Source organism: Balaenoptera borealis (assembly GCF_965194805.1).
Source record: "Balaenoptera borealis genome assembly, chromosome: 21".
NCBI classification, from domain to species: domain Eukaryota; kingdom Metazoa; phylum Chordata; class Mammalia; order Artiodactyla; family Balaenopteridae; genus Balaenoptera; species Balaenoptera borealis.
This window is the reverse complement of record NC_138880.1, coordinates 7,755,463-7,771,836: the sequence shown is the minus strand read 5'-3', so window position 1 is coordinate 7,771,836 and position 16,374 is coordinate 7,755,463. Positions and strand designations below refer to the sequence as shown.

General features: G+C 48.4%; 1 protein-coding gene across 5 annotated transcripts in view; it reads right to left on the bottom strand.

The window, feature by feature from the left end:
* Window positions 1-15,476, bottom strand: part of RAB11FIP1 (RAB11 family interacting protein 1) — a 33,282-nt gene extending 17,806 nt beyond the window's left edge. For 3 of the 5 annotated variants that reach the window (XM_082374939.1, XM_082374941.1, XM_082374940.1), the window contains exon 1: window positions 12,553-15,476. In XM_082374939.1, coding sequence (XP_082231065.1) covers window positions 12,553-12,929 — 377 coding nt within the window. In that variant the 5' untranslated portion in view covers window positions 12,930-15,476. Of the gene's footprint in view, window positions 1-11,815; window positions 12,527-12,552 lie in introns of those variants that run through there. The other 2 variants (XM_082374943.1, XM_082374942.1) reach the window with 2 other exon arrangements.
* Window positions 15,477-16,374: the final 898 nt, after the last annotated feature.

Here is a 16,374-nt window from a genome sequence, read left to right as displayed (position 1 = left end):
TCATTTAGATGTTGAGAGGATTATTTGTATCTTTCTCTTCTGACAGTCATGTGCTAAATGGTAGCCTTGGTGATGAGGGGTGGTTAGCTTTTGTAAATACCAAGGGTAGGCACCTGAAAAGGGGAAGTTGCTGAGAGCTGAGTGTGGAGGCTCAGATGACCACACCAGCCACAAGCAGAGAGCCTCACCTCTCCACCCAGGGCCTTCTCCCAGCTCTTCCACCTCTCTATTCACCCTCCCAGGGGATGCAAAGGCTCCCGACCTTCAAAGAATACCACTTGCCAGCTCCCTGAACGGGGCCGCCTTCCCCAAAGTATCAGCGCCGAAGAAGTCTGTTTATTTTGAGCGAAGCTGCAACCAACTCTAGGATCCTCCCTGAGGGCCTATTATCACCTGATGCCCAGGTTCAGACCCTGGGCAGTAGAGTGGGATTTATTTTGGAAACTTCTAACACCACTAGGAGGTATGAACAGGCACTTCAACTGTTCCTGTCATTTATTTTCACACGCAAACCTAAAACCAAAGACCAGGTAGCCAAGAACAGCCACAGGGCTATTTAAGGATGTGAAAAGCAGACTGAATTGTAGGCAGGTTAAGTAACCACTGTGAGTCTGCTGGATTTATTAAAGCTGGAAAGGAAGACAGGCATTCTTCTAGCAATATTATCCTGATCATTAAATTCACACAGCTTAAGCAAGGGATCTTTTGTTTGTTTGTTTGTTTTAATAAATTTATTCATTTATTTATTTTTGGATGTGCTGGGTCTTCGCTTCTGTGCGAGGGCCCTCTCCAGCCGCGGTGAGCGGGGGCCACTCTTCACCGCGGCGCGGGCCTCTCACCGCCGCGGCCCCTCCCGTCGCGGAGCACAGGCTACAGACGCTCAGACTCAGCAGCTGCGGCCCACGGGCCCAGCCTCTCCGCAGCACGTGGGATCCTCCCGGACCGGGGCACGAACCCGTGTCCCCCGCAGCGGCAGGCGGACTCCCAACCACTGCGCCACCAGGGAAGCCCCAAGCAAGGGATCTTTGACACAAGTATAACTTGATAGTTCATGAAAGCAACGATCCATGAATGTCTCACCCTAAGAAATTCCAAAGCAGGACATATTTGTGGGTTCCAACATTTAAGCATTGCTTCAATTTATCAGTGTTTCTGTCCGTTTGATTTTCGGTGCATTTAATTCCAGCACCTCACGGAAGTAGTTCGTATATAATCAGGTCCCAGCACGGCCACACAGCATGTGACGGCAGAGTGGCTGTGTCCCAGAACCACCATTCATGAAGGCCCAGAAAGCCTGACTTATCTCAGAAATCAGGGCTGGGTTTTCCCAGTACAAAGGGCAGAGTACAGAGAGAAAGCCATAATCCCAGTGTAGAAAGTTTATTTTTAGGCCCATATTCTAAAAAATCCTGCAACCTATCCAAAAAAAGAAAAATAAAAGGATCCCTTCTATAAGCAAATAGTCATTTTTACTTATAATTAAAACTTAGTTCTTCCAAAATTAAAAGGATCTCTGAATACACAGAAAGTGACGAGAAATGTATGTAAACTGTATTTTAAAGTAATAACACGCATAGGATAACAATTCAAATCATACAAAGCGGTACAGAATGAAAACTTTAATCTCCATGCCCCTCAGTCAAGTGAGGATCTTGGGAATAAACATACAAGCAAAAATGCATATTATCCAAACAGGCTGCCCTACTGTTTGGGAGTTTTTTGGTTTGGGGTTTTCTTGGTCAAACACAAGACAAGGCAACAGCTAAAAATACAGAAAAATTCATTTAAGTCTTCTACACTTTCAGAAAGATGCCTTATTAAGAGCAGCAAGGGAAAGAATGAATAAAAGTAAAAAAGCATGAACTGGGTACAGGAAGGAAAATATACAGGATGCAGGACACAGGGTCTGCTTCCCGAGTCGCCCGGCTGGGGAACTAGTGTCTGGACCCGCATTGTCAAATCTCCTGGGCTTTTTATTTATTTCTTTTTAATACATTTATTTATTTTATTTATTTATTTCTGGCTGCGTTGGGTCTTCGTTGCTGTGCACGGGCTTTCTCTAGTTGCGGCGAGCGGGGGCTACTCTTCGTTGCGGTGCACGGGCTTCTCATTGCGGTGGCTTCTCTTGTTGCGGAGCACGGGCTCTAGGTGCGCGGGCTTCAGTAGTTGCGACACGTGGGCTCAGTAATTGTGGGCTCAGTAATTCAGGCTCAGTAATTGAGCCCAGTAATTGTGGGCTCAGTAATTAAGCACAGGCTTAATTGCTCCGTGGCATGTGAGATTTTCTCGGACCAGGGCTCAAACCTGTGTCCCCTGTATCAGCAGGCAGATTCTTAACCACTGTGCCACCAGGGAAGTCCTCCTGGGCTTTTTAAACACTCATTTTGAGAACAGCTAAAACCACCCAACCATGCCCAATTCTCAGGGCTGGTTTGCCTCAGAACGTAGGTTTCTCAATACAAGGAAAGCTGGTCCCAGGGGGCGCGGGGGCAGTGTGGTTCCTGCTCTTGGGAAATGAAAGGTCCCACAGTGCATCCCTGCAGACGTGCGGGATTACACTTGTAAAGGACTGACTGGTACGCCTCAAAGATAACCTGTCTGCAGCTGAAGCAAACATGTTTTTCCTTTAAAACATTCCAGAGGGGTAGATACAGACAGAAAAAATGATGGCTTAAAAGATTCAAGACACAGAGAAACGATGGCTTCAAAGATTCGGTTCGGTTCATGTTTTTGCACGGCAGGCACTGGAAACACAAAACGAAGAGGCCAGATTCTTCGCTGAAAAGCTTACCCACCAGTAGGGAGCTGGCTCACCAAACATCAGAAAGCGTTTATTACACTGAAACAACTGCTGCCTTTTCTTTCTGACTATGAAGTGTGAGAAAATAATTAGACATGAAAAGAAATTCCCGCTAAATTATACAATTTCATCACAAACAAGGACTCTCACACACAAAGAAGGTTCTCAGCTAATTGAAATCCCAAGGGGTTATAAGAACCACCTACTTAGGGACTCGGCAAAATGAATTAATACTGCACCCTCCCGTTAGACACAGGAGGCTCCAGGAAGGGCAAGGCAAAGGAAGACCACCAGCTCCACAAGTCACTTCATTTTAATGGGTTAGTATTCATTTCAAGGTGTCCTTGTCTATGGGTCTGATGTGGACTCCAGGGTCAATGGTGGACCGCCTACTTCCCTTCCTGCGCAAAAACTCAACCGTGAGTTATAGCATGAATCATCCCCCATGGTAACTAAACTTCATGACACAGGGGAGTATGGCCTCAAGTGAGGAAAGAAGCAGGAAGAACAGAATAGCACCTGAGTCTAATGTTTGAGATGGAGGACGCACTTGATCTTTCTTAGACGGAGAAATTTTAAAAAGCAGTTTATTCACCGTCTTCCCCAGGGAATAAAAATAATAAAAATCACGTGAGGGTAGCAGAGGAGGACATCTAAAAGGGGTTCTGAAAAAGGACTGATTCCACATGGGTAAAATGTCCAGACTTTTCTCTTGGTAGCTTAGAGGCAATGCACAGCAAAGAGGGACAGAGATGATTATGACCGATAAAAGGTTTGTGGTGTGTACCCTACAGAAGCTAAGTGGTTTGACAGGTTTTGTCATTGACCAAGGTAGCTAGTCCTAACTTCCTAACTGTGAATACAGAATCACCGACCAGCCAGCCTTGCCTCCCAAAGTGGACCTTCCCCTCTGCCCATCATCAACTTCTTGGTGGTAAATCATGAGGGTTGCAAATGGCTCCTTTTTTACCCTAATCCCTAAAACAGACATTCTGGCAGCACTGAAAAGCTATCTGTAGTCACCAAATTCAATCCTAAAAAGCCAGTAAATGACATGGTAAAGGAGAGATCACAGAAAAAGCAGGTTGAAAACGCTTTTGATCTTCCTATACTATTTGCTCTACAGAAATTCCCTTAGAAAGTAATTAAAACAGGTTATAGAAAAATTTTTTTAATATTTTTTAAAAATTGACTTTCCCTCGTGCTAATTCAAACATTCCCTTTTGATGTATTTTCTTGAAGTCTTTTTCCCGCATAGTTCAATGATTACTAGCTGAGAGGTTTCAGACAAGTTACTTAACTTGTCTGTGGAACAGGGTTAAAAGCACCTACCTCATAAGGATGTAATGACGATTAAATGGCTTAATATATGTAAAGAGCTTAGAACAGTGCCTGGCACTTACACTCAGTAAGCGTTCGCTATGATTATGACTTGGTAGTAACCAGAGTACACGTGCAATTCTATTTGTAGCGTGTTTTTAAATATAATTGTCTTACAATCTCCATACCCACCATTTTTAACGGTTGTATGATGTTCTGTGAAGTGCATTTATACCATCGTTCACCCACGGTTCTCAAATGGGAATTTAAGATATCAACAGTTCTGACTGACCGTATTCCTAAGGATCCAATCTTAAGCCATCAAACACAAATAACAATGATTTGCATTTGAAGGGAGTGGGAAAAGACTCAATTATAAAATTAGTTTGTGGGACTTCCCTGGTGGCACAGTGGTTAAGAATCCGCCTGCCAATGCAGGAGACACGGGTTCGAGCCCTGGTCCGGGAAGATCCCACATGCCACGGAGCAACTAAGCCCGTGCGCCACAACTACTGAGCCTGCACTCTAGCGCCCGTGAGCCACAACTACTGAGCCCTCACGGCTAGAGCCCGTAATCTGCAACAAGAGAAGCCACCGCAATGAGAGGCCCACGCACCACATCGAAGAGTAGCCCCCGCTCACCACAACTAGAGAAAAAGCCCGCACGCAGCAATGGAGACCCAACACAGCCAAAAATAAATAAATAAATTATAAAAAAAAATTGTGGGCTTCCCTGGTGGCGCAGTGGGTGGGAATCTACCTGCCAGTGCAGGGGACACGGGTTCGATCCCTGGCCGGGGAAGATTCCCACATGCCGCAGAGCAACTGGGCCCGTGCGCCACAACTACTGAGCCTGCGCGTCTGGAGCCCGTGCTCTGCAACAAGAGAAGCCACGACAGTGAGAAGCCTGCGCACCACTCGCTGCAACTAGAGAAAGCCTGCGCACAGAACGAGGACCCAACACAGCCAAAAATAAAAACAAATAAATAAATTAATTAAAAAAAAATTGTATGATACAATTTCCAAAATTAAAAAGTATATACCATTTTTTAAAATACCACGATCGGTGTATAATTTCTATAACTTATCGTGAGATTTAATGATCCTCAGAACTCTGCAGGATTTCTAAGTAGGTGGGAGAGACAAGAAACAGAGGCCCCCAAACTATTTCCGACATATGCCAGGATGGCATAACTGACTGCAGATCAAGACATATTTTCTAAGTTGAAAGCAATACCAAACTCCTTGTAGGTAAAGACGAAAGGAAAAACCAAGCACCAGTATTTTAAGATTCTCTAAGAATTAGAAAAATTAACACGTTTATAAGCATGTAAGTCTACCACTCCTGCCATCATCTAGTTACCAAGTTTTTACTTGACCATATCTCAAAAAGCCACAAATGTTAATATTCTAACATCAGATCAGGTATCTCGCCTCTTGCCCAAAAGTAAATGCCACTGATGTAGTCTACGTGATCTGCCAAAGAACAGTCTCCGTGGGGTCCTCTGTCACTCATGCAAAGAGACGTTAAGGATGGGGAAAGAAAATGTGATGGTTTGGTTCACCACCTCTCGGCCAGGACAAAAGAAAACAACTTCAGCATGACAGACATCAAAGAACATTCAGTCCACTCTACCCCACAGGCAGACTCACACTCCTTTCTGTGGGAGCTCCCGGCAGGGAAGCAGAGCATCTGATTTATCTGGTAATCAGGTAAGTCCCAAGGAGGAGGAGAAAACCCCATACCAAGAGCATTTCAAAATCCTGTTCTCATGACAAATGATCAGTAAAAACGAAAAGTTCCATTAGCGTAAAAGGAAACCCCACAGGACTGGTGCTGTAGGCGGTGACACTCTTGAAGAAATAGCTCGGGGCCCGCCTGCCGCTGGTGCCCCTCACACAGGACAGCTGTTCTTCAGGATCACAAGAGGCCTTTTCAGACCAGGCTTTCTGGAAGCCTTGGTTGTTCTCCCTCGGTTAGCCATGTCCTTTTTAATAAACAAGAATTTTAAAAGTGAAGTGTGCAGCGGTCACACCTCTAGAAAAGGGTTTTTCTGGGATTTCCTATAAATGCCTTCCCTCTGCTCCACTCAGAGGCCAGCACTCAGGAAAAGACACTTAATTACAGCTGCCTTTTTTCTCCCCACGGGCACATTCCTCAATGTGTCCCTCAGGGACACCCTGGAGACGAAAGCCCTTGATTTTTCTCTAACAGATCATCCCCAGACCTGTCCCAGCAGGAAAGGAATTTCTCGTCTCATTAGTGGCTAAAAGCGGCTCCTTTACCAAAGGCACCGTAAGCCCCAAGCTGCAGGTGACCTGCTTCTCCAGTGTTGAGCAGGGGTGCTGACGAGCAAGCCAGACCGCACACTGGGAAACGGAGAGAAGCGGGGCTTTGACCTCATACCGAGGCCACCCCTAGTCTTTAATCCACTGGGCTAAATGTAAGATTAAACACTTCTCCACGTCCACACGGGCAAATGACCGCCTGCCCTGTGTCTACAGGGACCGCACTCAGAGACATCTGCGCACCTAGGCTGGGTCACACAGCAAACAATGAGATGGAAGTGGTCCCTGGCCAAGGGGAAAGCGGGGGAACTGGCCTGGTCTCCTGCTGAGCCAGCTGTGGCATGAGATCTGACCCAGGACCCCTTAAGGGGAGCACAGCCCGCTCACCAAGTTTTTTCCACACAGTGGATGTTGGCTTTCTTCAAAGGCCGATACAAGTGTCTGGGTGTTAATTTTGTTGGAATTCAAAGGCCCTGAGGGGGACTTCCCTGGCGGTCCTGTGGTTAAGAGTGCGTGCTTCCAATGCAGGGGGGTGTGGGTTCGATCCCTGCTCAAGGAACTAAGATCCCGCAAAGCGCGGCCAAAAATAAAAAAAAAAACCCAAAGGCCCTGAGGCTTAGAGATCTGCACCAGGCCCAGAACCAAAGGCCACCCAGGGCATGGCTCTGAGATGGAGAGAAAGTCTTAAATGCCCTTCTATTGTTCCCACGTTTGGGCAAGGGCATCTTAATCCTCTGGAGCTAGGCCAGAGTGAGCGTCCCTCCAAAAGTATAGGGTGAGAAGCACAGTGTTCTCGGACGTATGGCAATTAAAATTGGAGCGGCCAAATGGATACCTAAGATTATCGTCCAGGGGGAGGAAGAGTGATGTCAGCAAATGCATGTTGGAGTTGATGACAGTTTAATAAGCACATGTATTGTTCTTAATGTAATCATAACATTTTTTAGTTAATAACTACAATTAAAATGACAGAGATACTATTTATAAAAGCCTTCCTCTGATGGTAGTTGTGGAAATACAACAGAAGTCTTTGTAATCGAAAGGAAGTTAAGCAAAACAAGGCTCTTTTGTGCGCTCACCTTCCCTGATGTGAGAAACCTTTAAATGGTTGACTGACTTGCCTCCAGAGGCGTAGTTTTCATTTACAGGTTTATTTTCCCTCGTGTTATTTATTATTTTTCCTTTTCTTAGTCCTGTAGTCCTCGCAGCAGTGACTCTACCAGCATGTTGGGGCAACCAGTGAGGTCACATCGGTTAAGTCATTACAAAACAAAGGCTTGGCCTGTGTTGAAGCTGTAAACACTTGAAGACACACATATACACACCCTGGTTTCAGTGGTGTTTCCTGCTCATTCACTCAGCGCACAGGTATCACTGCCGGTGTTGTCTTTGTAATGGTGACCTCACTCTTGTGTCACGGTGACTGCCAGGGAAAGAATCAGCCACCATTTCCTGGTTCATTTTCAACAGCAAGTTCTCCTTATTTTGTTTGTTCGTTCTTATCACTTCCTCTCACTCACCCCCACCCATACCCAATCCATCACCAGTCAGGCCAACTGAACCTCCGGAATACTTCTGAAATCCACCTACCTCTGTCCGTGACCATGCCTGTCACCCGAGTCCAAGCACCATAACTGGTTGCCTAGATTCCTGCCAGAGCCTCCCACTTCACCCGTCTGATTCCAGGCTAGGCCTGCTCCAAATCTGCTCTCCACCCAACAGCCACAGTGATCTTTCACGAACTGCATCACATCACCCCTCGGCTTTCAACACTCAGTGGCTTCCACTGCTCTTCAACGAAGCGCTGCCTTCCTCTTCAGCCTCAATGGAGGCAACCTCTCCAGCTTCCCAGGCGTGCCTGCCTCAGGGCCTTTGCACAGGTTGCTTCCCCTTCCTGTGCTTTTCCCTGGGAAAATTCCTCTTTATCCTTCAGGTCTCTGCCTCAGAGAGGCTACCTGCAATCTCCTGCTCTTTTCTCTTATGACACCCTGTTCTCTTCCTCCACCGCACTCATCCCAATACAGGATTGTTCATTTATGTGTTCATTTGTTTACTGGCTATCTCCCCCACAAGGCTCTCAGCTTTCTGAAAGCGGGGATCATGTGTGTTATGTTCATCACTGTTTACACTGTATACCAAGTGCCTTGCGCATAGTAGGCATCAAAAAATAATTACTAAAAGTACGGATGAACGTTAAAAACAAGGGGAAAAAAGGCAGTTAGAACTTTCCCCATGCTAACTGTCTTCTAAATGAAATCATCATCAAATCGTATCACGAAAAACAGGAGGGAACATCTTTCACATCCATGGAACTGTGACTTTGAGCCACCCTCCCCCTTCTTAGTCACTCCGTTCCCCTGCTGTGAACAGGTTGGGGTTATTTATCCCAGAACCTGCAGATCCCCGCCCTGGACACGAGCTATCAGGTTCCTACGCTGGGTGGGAGGGTTTCCAGTAACGCCCAATGTCATCTTTAGGGGGAATCCCAAGGAAAGAAAAACTTAAGCAGTAACAGCATTGCTCGAATTTTCCAGTCTGTTACAAAAAGCCGAAACGTGCTTAGGAAACCCAGAGGTATAAGCGCAAACACCGCCGGCTCAGATTTGTGAATTCGAGACCTCTGTGCTCATCTGTCACTTCTACGCCTCCACCTCTCCCAGAAAAACAACTGTCTAGCCCTCCTTAATCACCTGAATTTCCTTTGACAGCCTGTCACTCTTTCTTACTATACTTACAGTTCTTCAAAATGTCTAACCTTTATCAGTATCCAGATCTTTTCACATGCAACCAAATTTTCTCTTGAATCTTCAAGAAATATGAGAAAATGACCCTCCATCAGTCTTCATATCTGGAAGGCTATCACAGTATCAAGTTTCATCTTATTTAGTTACACAATGGCCTTCCAGGCACCAGCCTGAATATTTATTTTAATCTGTCTTTAAGAGATTATTTCCCCCATTTTTATTGCTCTTAGTGTCCTAAAAAGATGTTTTGTTTTGTTTTGTTTTCAATCTAGGACCCCAAACTACATGAGACCGGACAGCAGAGAAATCCACATGCTGGTCACCTGATTCTGCCTCCTCTCAGATTCACGTCAGTTTTATGATCACGGGACTTAACTGATTCCCATTTAACCGGGGCCCAGCTGAGATCCCAGATAAGTACACACGAGTCGGCCCTCTGTATCCACAGGTTCCACATGTCGGATTCAACCAACCTCAGATCAAAAATATTCGAAAAAAAATTCCAGAAAGTTCCAAAAAGCAAAACTTGGATTCATGCATTAGCAACTATTTATATAGCATTTACATTGTATTTACAACTATTTACATAGCATTTACATCGTATTAGGTATTATAACTAATCTAGAGATTATTTAAAGTATACAGGAGGGTATGCAGAGGTTATATGCAAATATTAAGCCATTTTATATAAGGGACTTCAGCATTCGCAGATTTTGGTATCCCGGGTGGGGTGGAGGTCCTGGAACCAATCACCCTCGGATATGAGGGACAGTTGTATAAGTGCAAAATCAATTCATTTCCATTTTTTCTTAACTAAAGGGGCCACTCTGCCCTGTTAAAAGGATCCTATCTATATGTCAGCCTCTGTTTAGTGCTTTAAAGATACAGATCATCACACTAAATTTGAGGTCTGCAAAATGTGAGTCATTACAAAAAGCATATTCTCTTGACTCCAAATATATGATACACGGGGGCTTATTAAGAGAACAAATGAAAATACCAGCACAGTTAGCTCTTAATGCCTTGAGTTTTAGCTTCTGGACCCATGGGGGGGAAAAATCATACTCTAGAGGAGCAACTGTTCTCTGTAGAGATGAACACACATGCACACATTAACACACACACACAAAACTACAGACCAAGATTTCAGCTTTTGGTTTGGTTTTGGTTTTAATGTCTAAGGTGGAGTCAAACCATTAATAGCTAGTTCAAATGATCTTCCTAGCCCAACCAGTTTCTTTCTGTTGAATTCCCACCTCTCAGCGTATATCTCATGCTCCAAATCACAGCTACCTTGGGCACCCAAGTGATGTACCAGGACATCAGACAGGCTTAGTTTAACTGGGTTTCCCCAGCACCTTGGAAAGTCCCAGGAAGTGACAGGTGGAAAGCTTGCAATTTCACCTACTGCTAGCAGAGCAAAGAAGGCTTCCTTTGCAGTTATTAAAAATCCATCAACTAAGCACCATTTTCCTATAAGCTGATATTCTGACTAAGTGGTCACAAGCTCATATGATAGAGACAGGAGTAATCATCTAAGTTTAGAATTACATCAGAGAGGATGAGAAAAATGGAGATGCGGAGACTGTACCCTTCCTGCAATAGGGAACTTGAGGAGGTTTTCATTCCTCCCAAAGCAGTAACAGAATCTTTTGAATCTATACACGGGGCTCCATTAATCCAGCAAGCTGGAAACATCTTATAAACATCAATTAAGTCTGGCCACAAGCTCCATTTATACATAGGGAAACTTGGATATTTAGAGACCGAGCAGCCTGAAGCCCAGAAATGAGTCAGAGCGAGAGTGGGCACCAGAGCCAGGAATCTGGAATCCCCATCTCTGGCAGGGAGATTCTATCTATCTTTCACGGGAATAAAACGTTCACAGAAGAAACAGATGGCAGAGACAAACGATAATATCCACACATCTTGGGATGGGACAAGACAAAGGATGGCCAGTGGTGCCTAGTTGAAGCTGGAAAGGAAGCCAACCCAAGGCCCCAAATGTCATTTAATCAAACGGAAAATTAGCATTGCTTCAGCCCCAGCTCAGCAAAGACGCTGCTGCTCACCTTATGGCTTGTAAGTTGATGCCACAAAGATACCCCATCCATCCTCACCTCAAGGCTCTCTCTTTTTATCTCATTTGAGTTCAGAAATGCCTGTTCATCTTTGGCCAGATAAGGGAAGCGGGTATTACATTTGCAAGCACCCTACAGAAAGGGGAGTCTGGTAACTTCAAATCCTCTGGCTCTTCCTGTCTCCTTCACAAGGGGAGGTTGAAATACCATTTATATCTAAAACACACAACATGAATCAGAGTGCTTCGTAAGCCACAGGACTGAGGTGATAACATGACTGCTTTGAATATTTAAGGTCCAGCAAAGTAACCAATTAAGCTAAGCGAGGCTAGTTGTCGGTACACTAGATGAGCATAATCAAATGTTCCGTTCCAAACACCTGCGAAAGAGAACAAATAAATCGGTAACACTTTGGAGTGCACAGGGTTTCGCCCTGCTTTCCCTGCAGGACTGTGATACCCTAAAAGAGAAGTCTTGGGGGCGGGGGTGGGGCGGTGGCTACAGGTGAGCAGCCATCCCCTCCCCCCTACCCAGTAGGACCAGAGAGAACTTGACGAACTCCAGACAGAAACGATGCTTACTTTTCAGTTCAGCTCGGCCAAGGGCAGGCCCTGGCTCCAGCCATCAATGGGAAATCCTTACTCCTTTGGGGCCCGGGGCAAACACAGTTAGTACTTTTCGGTCTGAAAGCGAAGACCAAACTGTTCTAGCATTCTTGAGGGAGGGGCGGAGAGGAGGGCGGGGCAAATTCTCTAGACCAACCCCTTAGGCGGCTGTGAGGTGGGGTTGGGGGATAGCCCTCCCCAGGCAGCCCGCATTCCCCGTTCCCCAGTCCGCCCCGCGCTGTAACGCCCCAGCTCGGCCCCTGGGCGAGCCTCTAGGGCCCTAGTGTCAGCGGCTTTCACTGCTCCAGTGGGTCCTCCCTGTGCCCTGGCCCAGCCATTCTCAGCTCAGTGTCCAGTACAATGAAATACCCAGGAGGCTTTCCACGGAGGCTAATGCGTACATCAAATATACACGCTACTCAACTAAAGAAGAGTAATTCGTCAGCCCACAGGTAGTTTCAATTCATCAAAAATTCATTAAGTGATTACTAAGTTCCAGACGCCGAGCGCCGTCCTGCAGATTCAAAAACGCTCCAGGTACCCGAAGCCACACACTTGGGAGAGCCCAAGAAGGTGAAGCTAGGTGAGAATACTAGTACTGGCCGAGGGGATCCCTCTAGAAAGGCCTCGCTCCGTTCGTCCCCTTGGTGGGGACACACTCAAAAGGCTCTCGGCGCCCAAATCACGCGTCCTCGCCCCCGGCCCTTACTCACTGGGTCTTCCTGTGGCCCTGGTCCCGGTGCAGCTCCCGGAGGTCCACCTCGGCGCGGCCCAGGAACTTGTCGAGGCCGAGCAGCGCGCGGTGCAGCACGGTGAGCTGCAGGGTGGCGGCGGCGGCGGACGCTGCCTCGGCCGACAGCAACGGCGGCAGCTCGAAGGTGGCCTCCTCCCGCCACACGGGCGCGCCCAGGCTGCGCTCCGACACGGAGGTGGCGTACTTCTCCTTGCCCACCTGAATCACCGCGTACGCGTCGCTCGTGCCCCCGGGGCCCTTGGCCCGCAGGCCCCGCGCCTGGAGCACCGTCACCTGCACGTGCGTTGGGGACCACACGGCCCCCGGGCCCCTGCCCGCCGAGGCCGCCAGGGACATGGTGGCTGCGCTGCGGTCCAACCGAAACTGAGAAGATCGCCGCGACCCGCGGCCCCTACGTCCCGCCCCGCCGCGCCGGCCTCTTTAAGGTTTCCGGCCACGCCCCCTCTGTGCCACGCCCCCTCCCGGCCACGCCCCGCCACCCGCCCCACCTGCGGGTGCCGGGCCCGCCTCCGCCGCGCAGGCCGGGCGGGGCTCCAGGGCGCCGAGGGCTGGGCGGGCGCGGCGCGGGTGGGGGCGGGGCTTGAAGAAGTCGGGTCTGAGAGGTGGTAGGTGAGGGAGGGCAGGGGTCTCCGACGGCCAAAGGTCTCCCGGCCCAACCGGAAGTGGCCAGAGCAGCTACTGGGGAGCCAGACCTCATTTCCAGTCTGGCCTTGCCAACCGGCAGGTGTGTGGCCTTGCACAGATTACTTAATATCTTTGGGTCTCATTTTCTTTATCTGTAAAATGAGATAACAATCACCTCATAGAATTGCTATAAAAAAATAATGTTACCTGGCACAGGGTGAGTTCCCAATAAACGGTAGCTACGAGGGTGATTATGAATGCGTTCCCAAATTCGTTGCTCTTCCTACTTTGGCCGCTGGGGGCGTTGCTATGGAGGAAAGTGGGTTCGGGGAAAGTGCCAGGTGAGGGAAGAAAGAGAAGGATCTTTCGAGGGCCCGAAAAGGGGAAGGGAAAGGCAGGGAGCGCCTGAGGCGGCGTGAAAGTGTTCTGTTTTGCCCCGCCCTCACCAAATAAGGTGAGGCCAAGAGGCGAAGTCAGGGAAGGGGACGAAAGGAGGAACTGAAAATGGGATTGCCCAACGGGGCCCTTCCCCGCAGTTCCCCTTTTCTCCCTGGCTGGACTCTCTGCAGTCTCTCCTCGCTCTCCATCTCTGAGCTCCCAGTCAGGCACTTCCTCGTTCCCAGTTTCCATTAGAGTGGCTGATTCTCTTCATTCCCAATATGCTACTTCAAAGACTCAAATATCTATTGATCATCAGATTGCAAAGGTCACTTTGAAGGTTTTTAGGTTTTAGAGTTAAGGAAAGGCCCAGAGAAGCAGAGACGTGATTCGTTCAAGATCCTGCAACAGAGCCAGGACTAGAACCCAGGTGTCCTGACTCCCATCCAGTGTTTCTGCTGCATCCTTTGCTTCTTCCAGATCCTCAGAACCCCAATCTTGGATGGCTCAAGGCATTCCTATCTGGACCCCACCCTGATTCACTCTCCTCTTTCTCCTGAACAAACTGTAGCCCAGATAATCTTCCCACCTCAGGCATGTACTCATTTGGCTGGCCCATGGCGGCCCCGCCCACCTCTCTGCCAACCCACGTTCTATCCACTGCAAGGCTTCACTCAGATTTCTCCAGGGTTTGGCTTCTGATAGCCCTCTACAGGGCAGGACCGGGTGGTGACTTGTCTCCTCCAGAGCCCCCAGAAGAAACCTGGGCACCCAGTGGGTACTCAGGAAGTGCTATGGAACTGAAGAGTTGGCAGGTTATCCCAGCCAACCATGAGTACATAGTGTTTCCTTTTACCACATAAGAAATTACAAGACAGACATTATGCCTCAGGTTTGCAACTGAGGGTGGCTGCAGTGTGGGAAAGGCCTATTTACTAGGCCTTGAAATGTTTAACGGTGATCGGAAGGGGAAAGGAAAGGAGGTACCAGACCTGTAAGCGGCAGGAAAACCTAGCAGAACTCTGTTGTTTTGGTGCCATTTCCCTGCTTGATGATCTGTTAACCTCATTCAACCTTATGGCTCCATTCACTACTGTAAAGGTATATTGAGAACTGACCTGGTGCCCAGCGTGTGCTAGGTGCTACAGACCGAGGGCACAAAACCCTTTGAATGAGACCCAGTCCCAAGGCATGCCCTGACAAATGCTGTAAAGGGAGTCCTGTACCAATAAAATGCTTTGGGTGTTTTGAGGATAGAGCAATTTCTCTAAGCTGGTGGATTTTTAAAAAAATTTTTTTTTTAATTGAAGTATAGTTGTTTTACAATGTTAATTTCTGCTGTACAGCAAAGTGGCTCAGTTATACATATATATACATTCTTTTTTTATATTATTTTCCATTGTGGTTTACCATAAGATATTGAATATAGTTCCCTGTGCTACACAGTAGGACCTTGTTGTTTATCCATTCTCTATAAAATAGCTAACATCTTAAGCAGGTGGATTTTTATGAAGGACATGGCATTGAGCTGGGCCCTAAAGGATATGCCAGATTTGAAAGGCAGAGAAGGAGGCGTGGAAGAAGAGCCTTTCAGGAGAGAACAGAACAGCTAAAGCAGAAGTGTGGAGGTCAGAGTACCCCAGTGGGGCTAGACCGTGGGATACTTCAGGAGGGCGTTGGGGGTAGGTGGTGGAGATAAGACAGCCCAGGTAGGCTGGGCCAGATCACACAGACCATGGACACCAGGCCATGGTGTGTATACAGAGTTCTGGACCAGGTGAGCCCGCCTCCAGAGGACTTTGAGCAGTGGTGTGATCAGGTCTTAAGGCAGGTATGAGCAGAAGCAGCCCAGCAGCCAATAGCACGGTAGGTCACAGCCAGAGACCCGCCTTCATGTTCACCTGGAGACTGTCTGCCTCGGGCCCCATTCCGCCCCACCCCTGACCCATCCTTGGTGACTATTCTAAGCTGATACTACAATAAATAAGGCTGTACCATACTCCCCTCTTGGTTACACTGCTCCACTGCCTCCCAGCCGGACAGAGTCAGAGATTTGCCATCCAAACTGATCCTAGGAGTAAAGTTTTTCATCTCCAGCCTCACCTCCTCTCCCCCCCACACACACGGTTCCCCGGGGGAGACAGAGCCAGGAATGAAACCCAGAAGCACAGCCCCACAGGCTGAGTATGACACGGAGCCTCCCCGCCACTCATGGAAAGGCTATGAGGACAGGGAGGGGTGTGGGAGGGGAGGAGAAAATAGGGTCACCTGGTGACCTCACGTGTTTGGGTCCCTGTGAGACACAGATGGGCTCCGTGGTTGAAGCGGAAGCGAGAGGTTGGGGGAGGACAGGGCAGCCTCGCCACCTCAGAGGAATCCCGCTCCCCATCCTTCTCTCCAGACACTGGACACGGGCAGGGGTTACCTCAGAGGAGTGGGGCTCACCGGAGGCGGGAATGGGAAACTGGTCGGTGGAGAGATGCCAGGAGGTCCAGCACAGGGCGTGCTTGGGAGCCGGCTGATCGCCCACCACACGCGTCGGGGTGGCTTTCTCCCCTCCCCAGCTGGAGCGCGCTGTCCCTCAAGGCCTACCTACGGACCGCCCAGAGTCCAGGAGGCTGTCTTCTTCCAGCTTTGTAGACAGACCCTCAGGCCACGTGGGGCCGGGTGGGGGGGGGGGATGGGTGGAGCAGGCCCAACGACACGACGCGGGCAAGGCTGGCGCTGGGCCCGCTGACCCCTGGCTGGCTCCCTGAATTCCAGGAGTGTTTGTAAACAC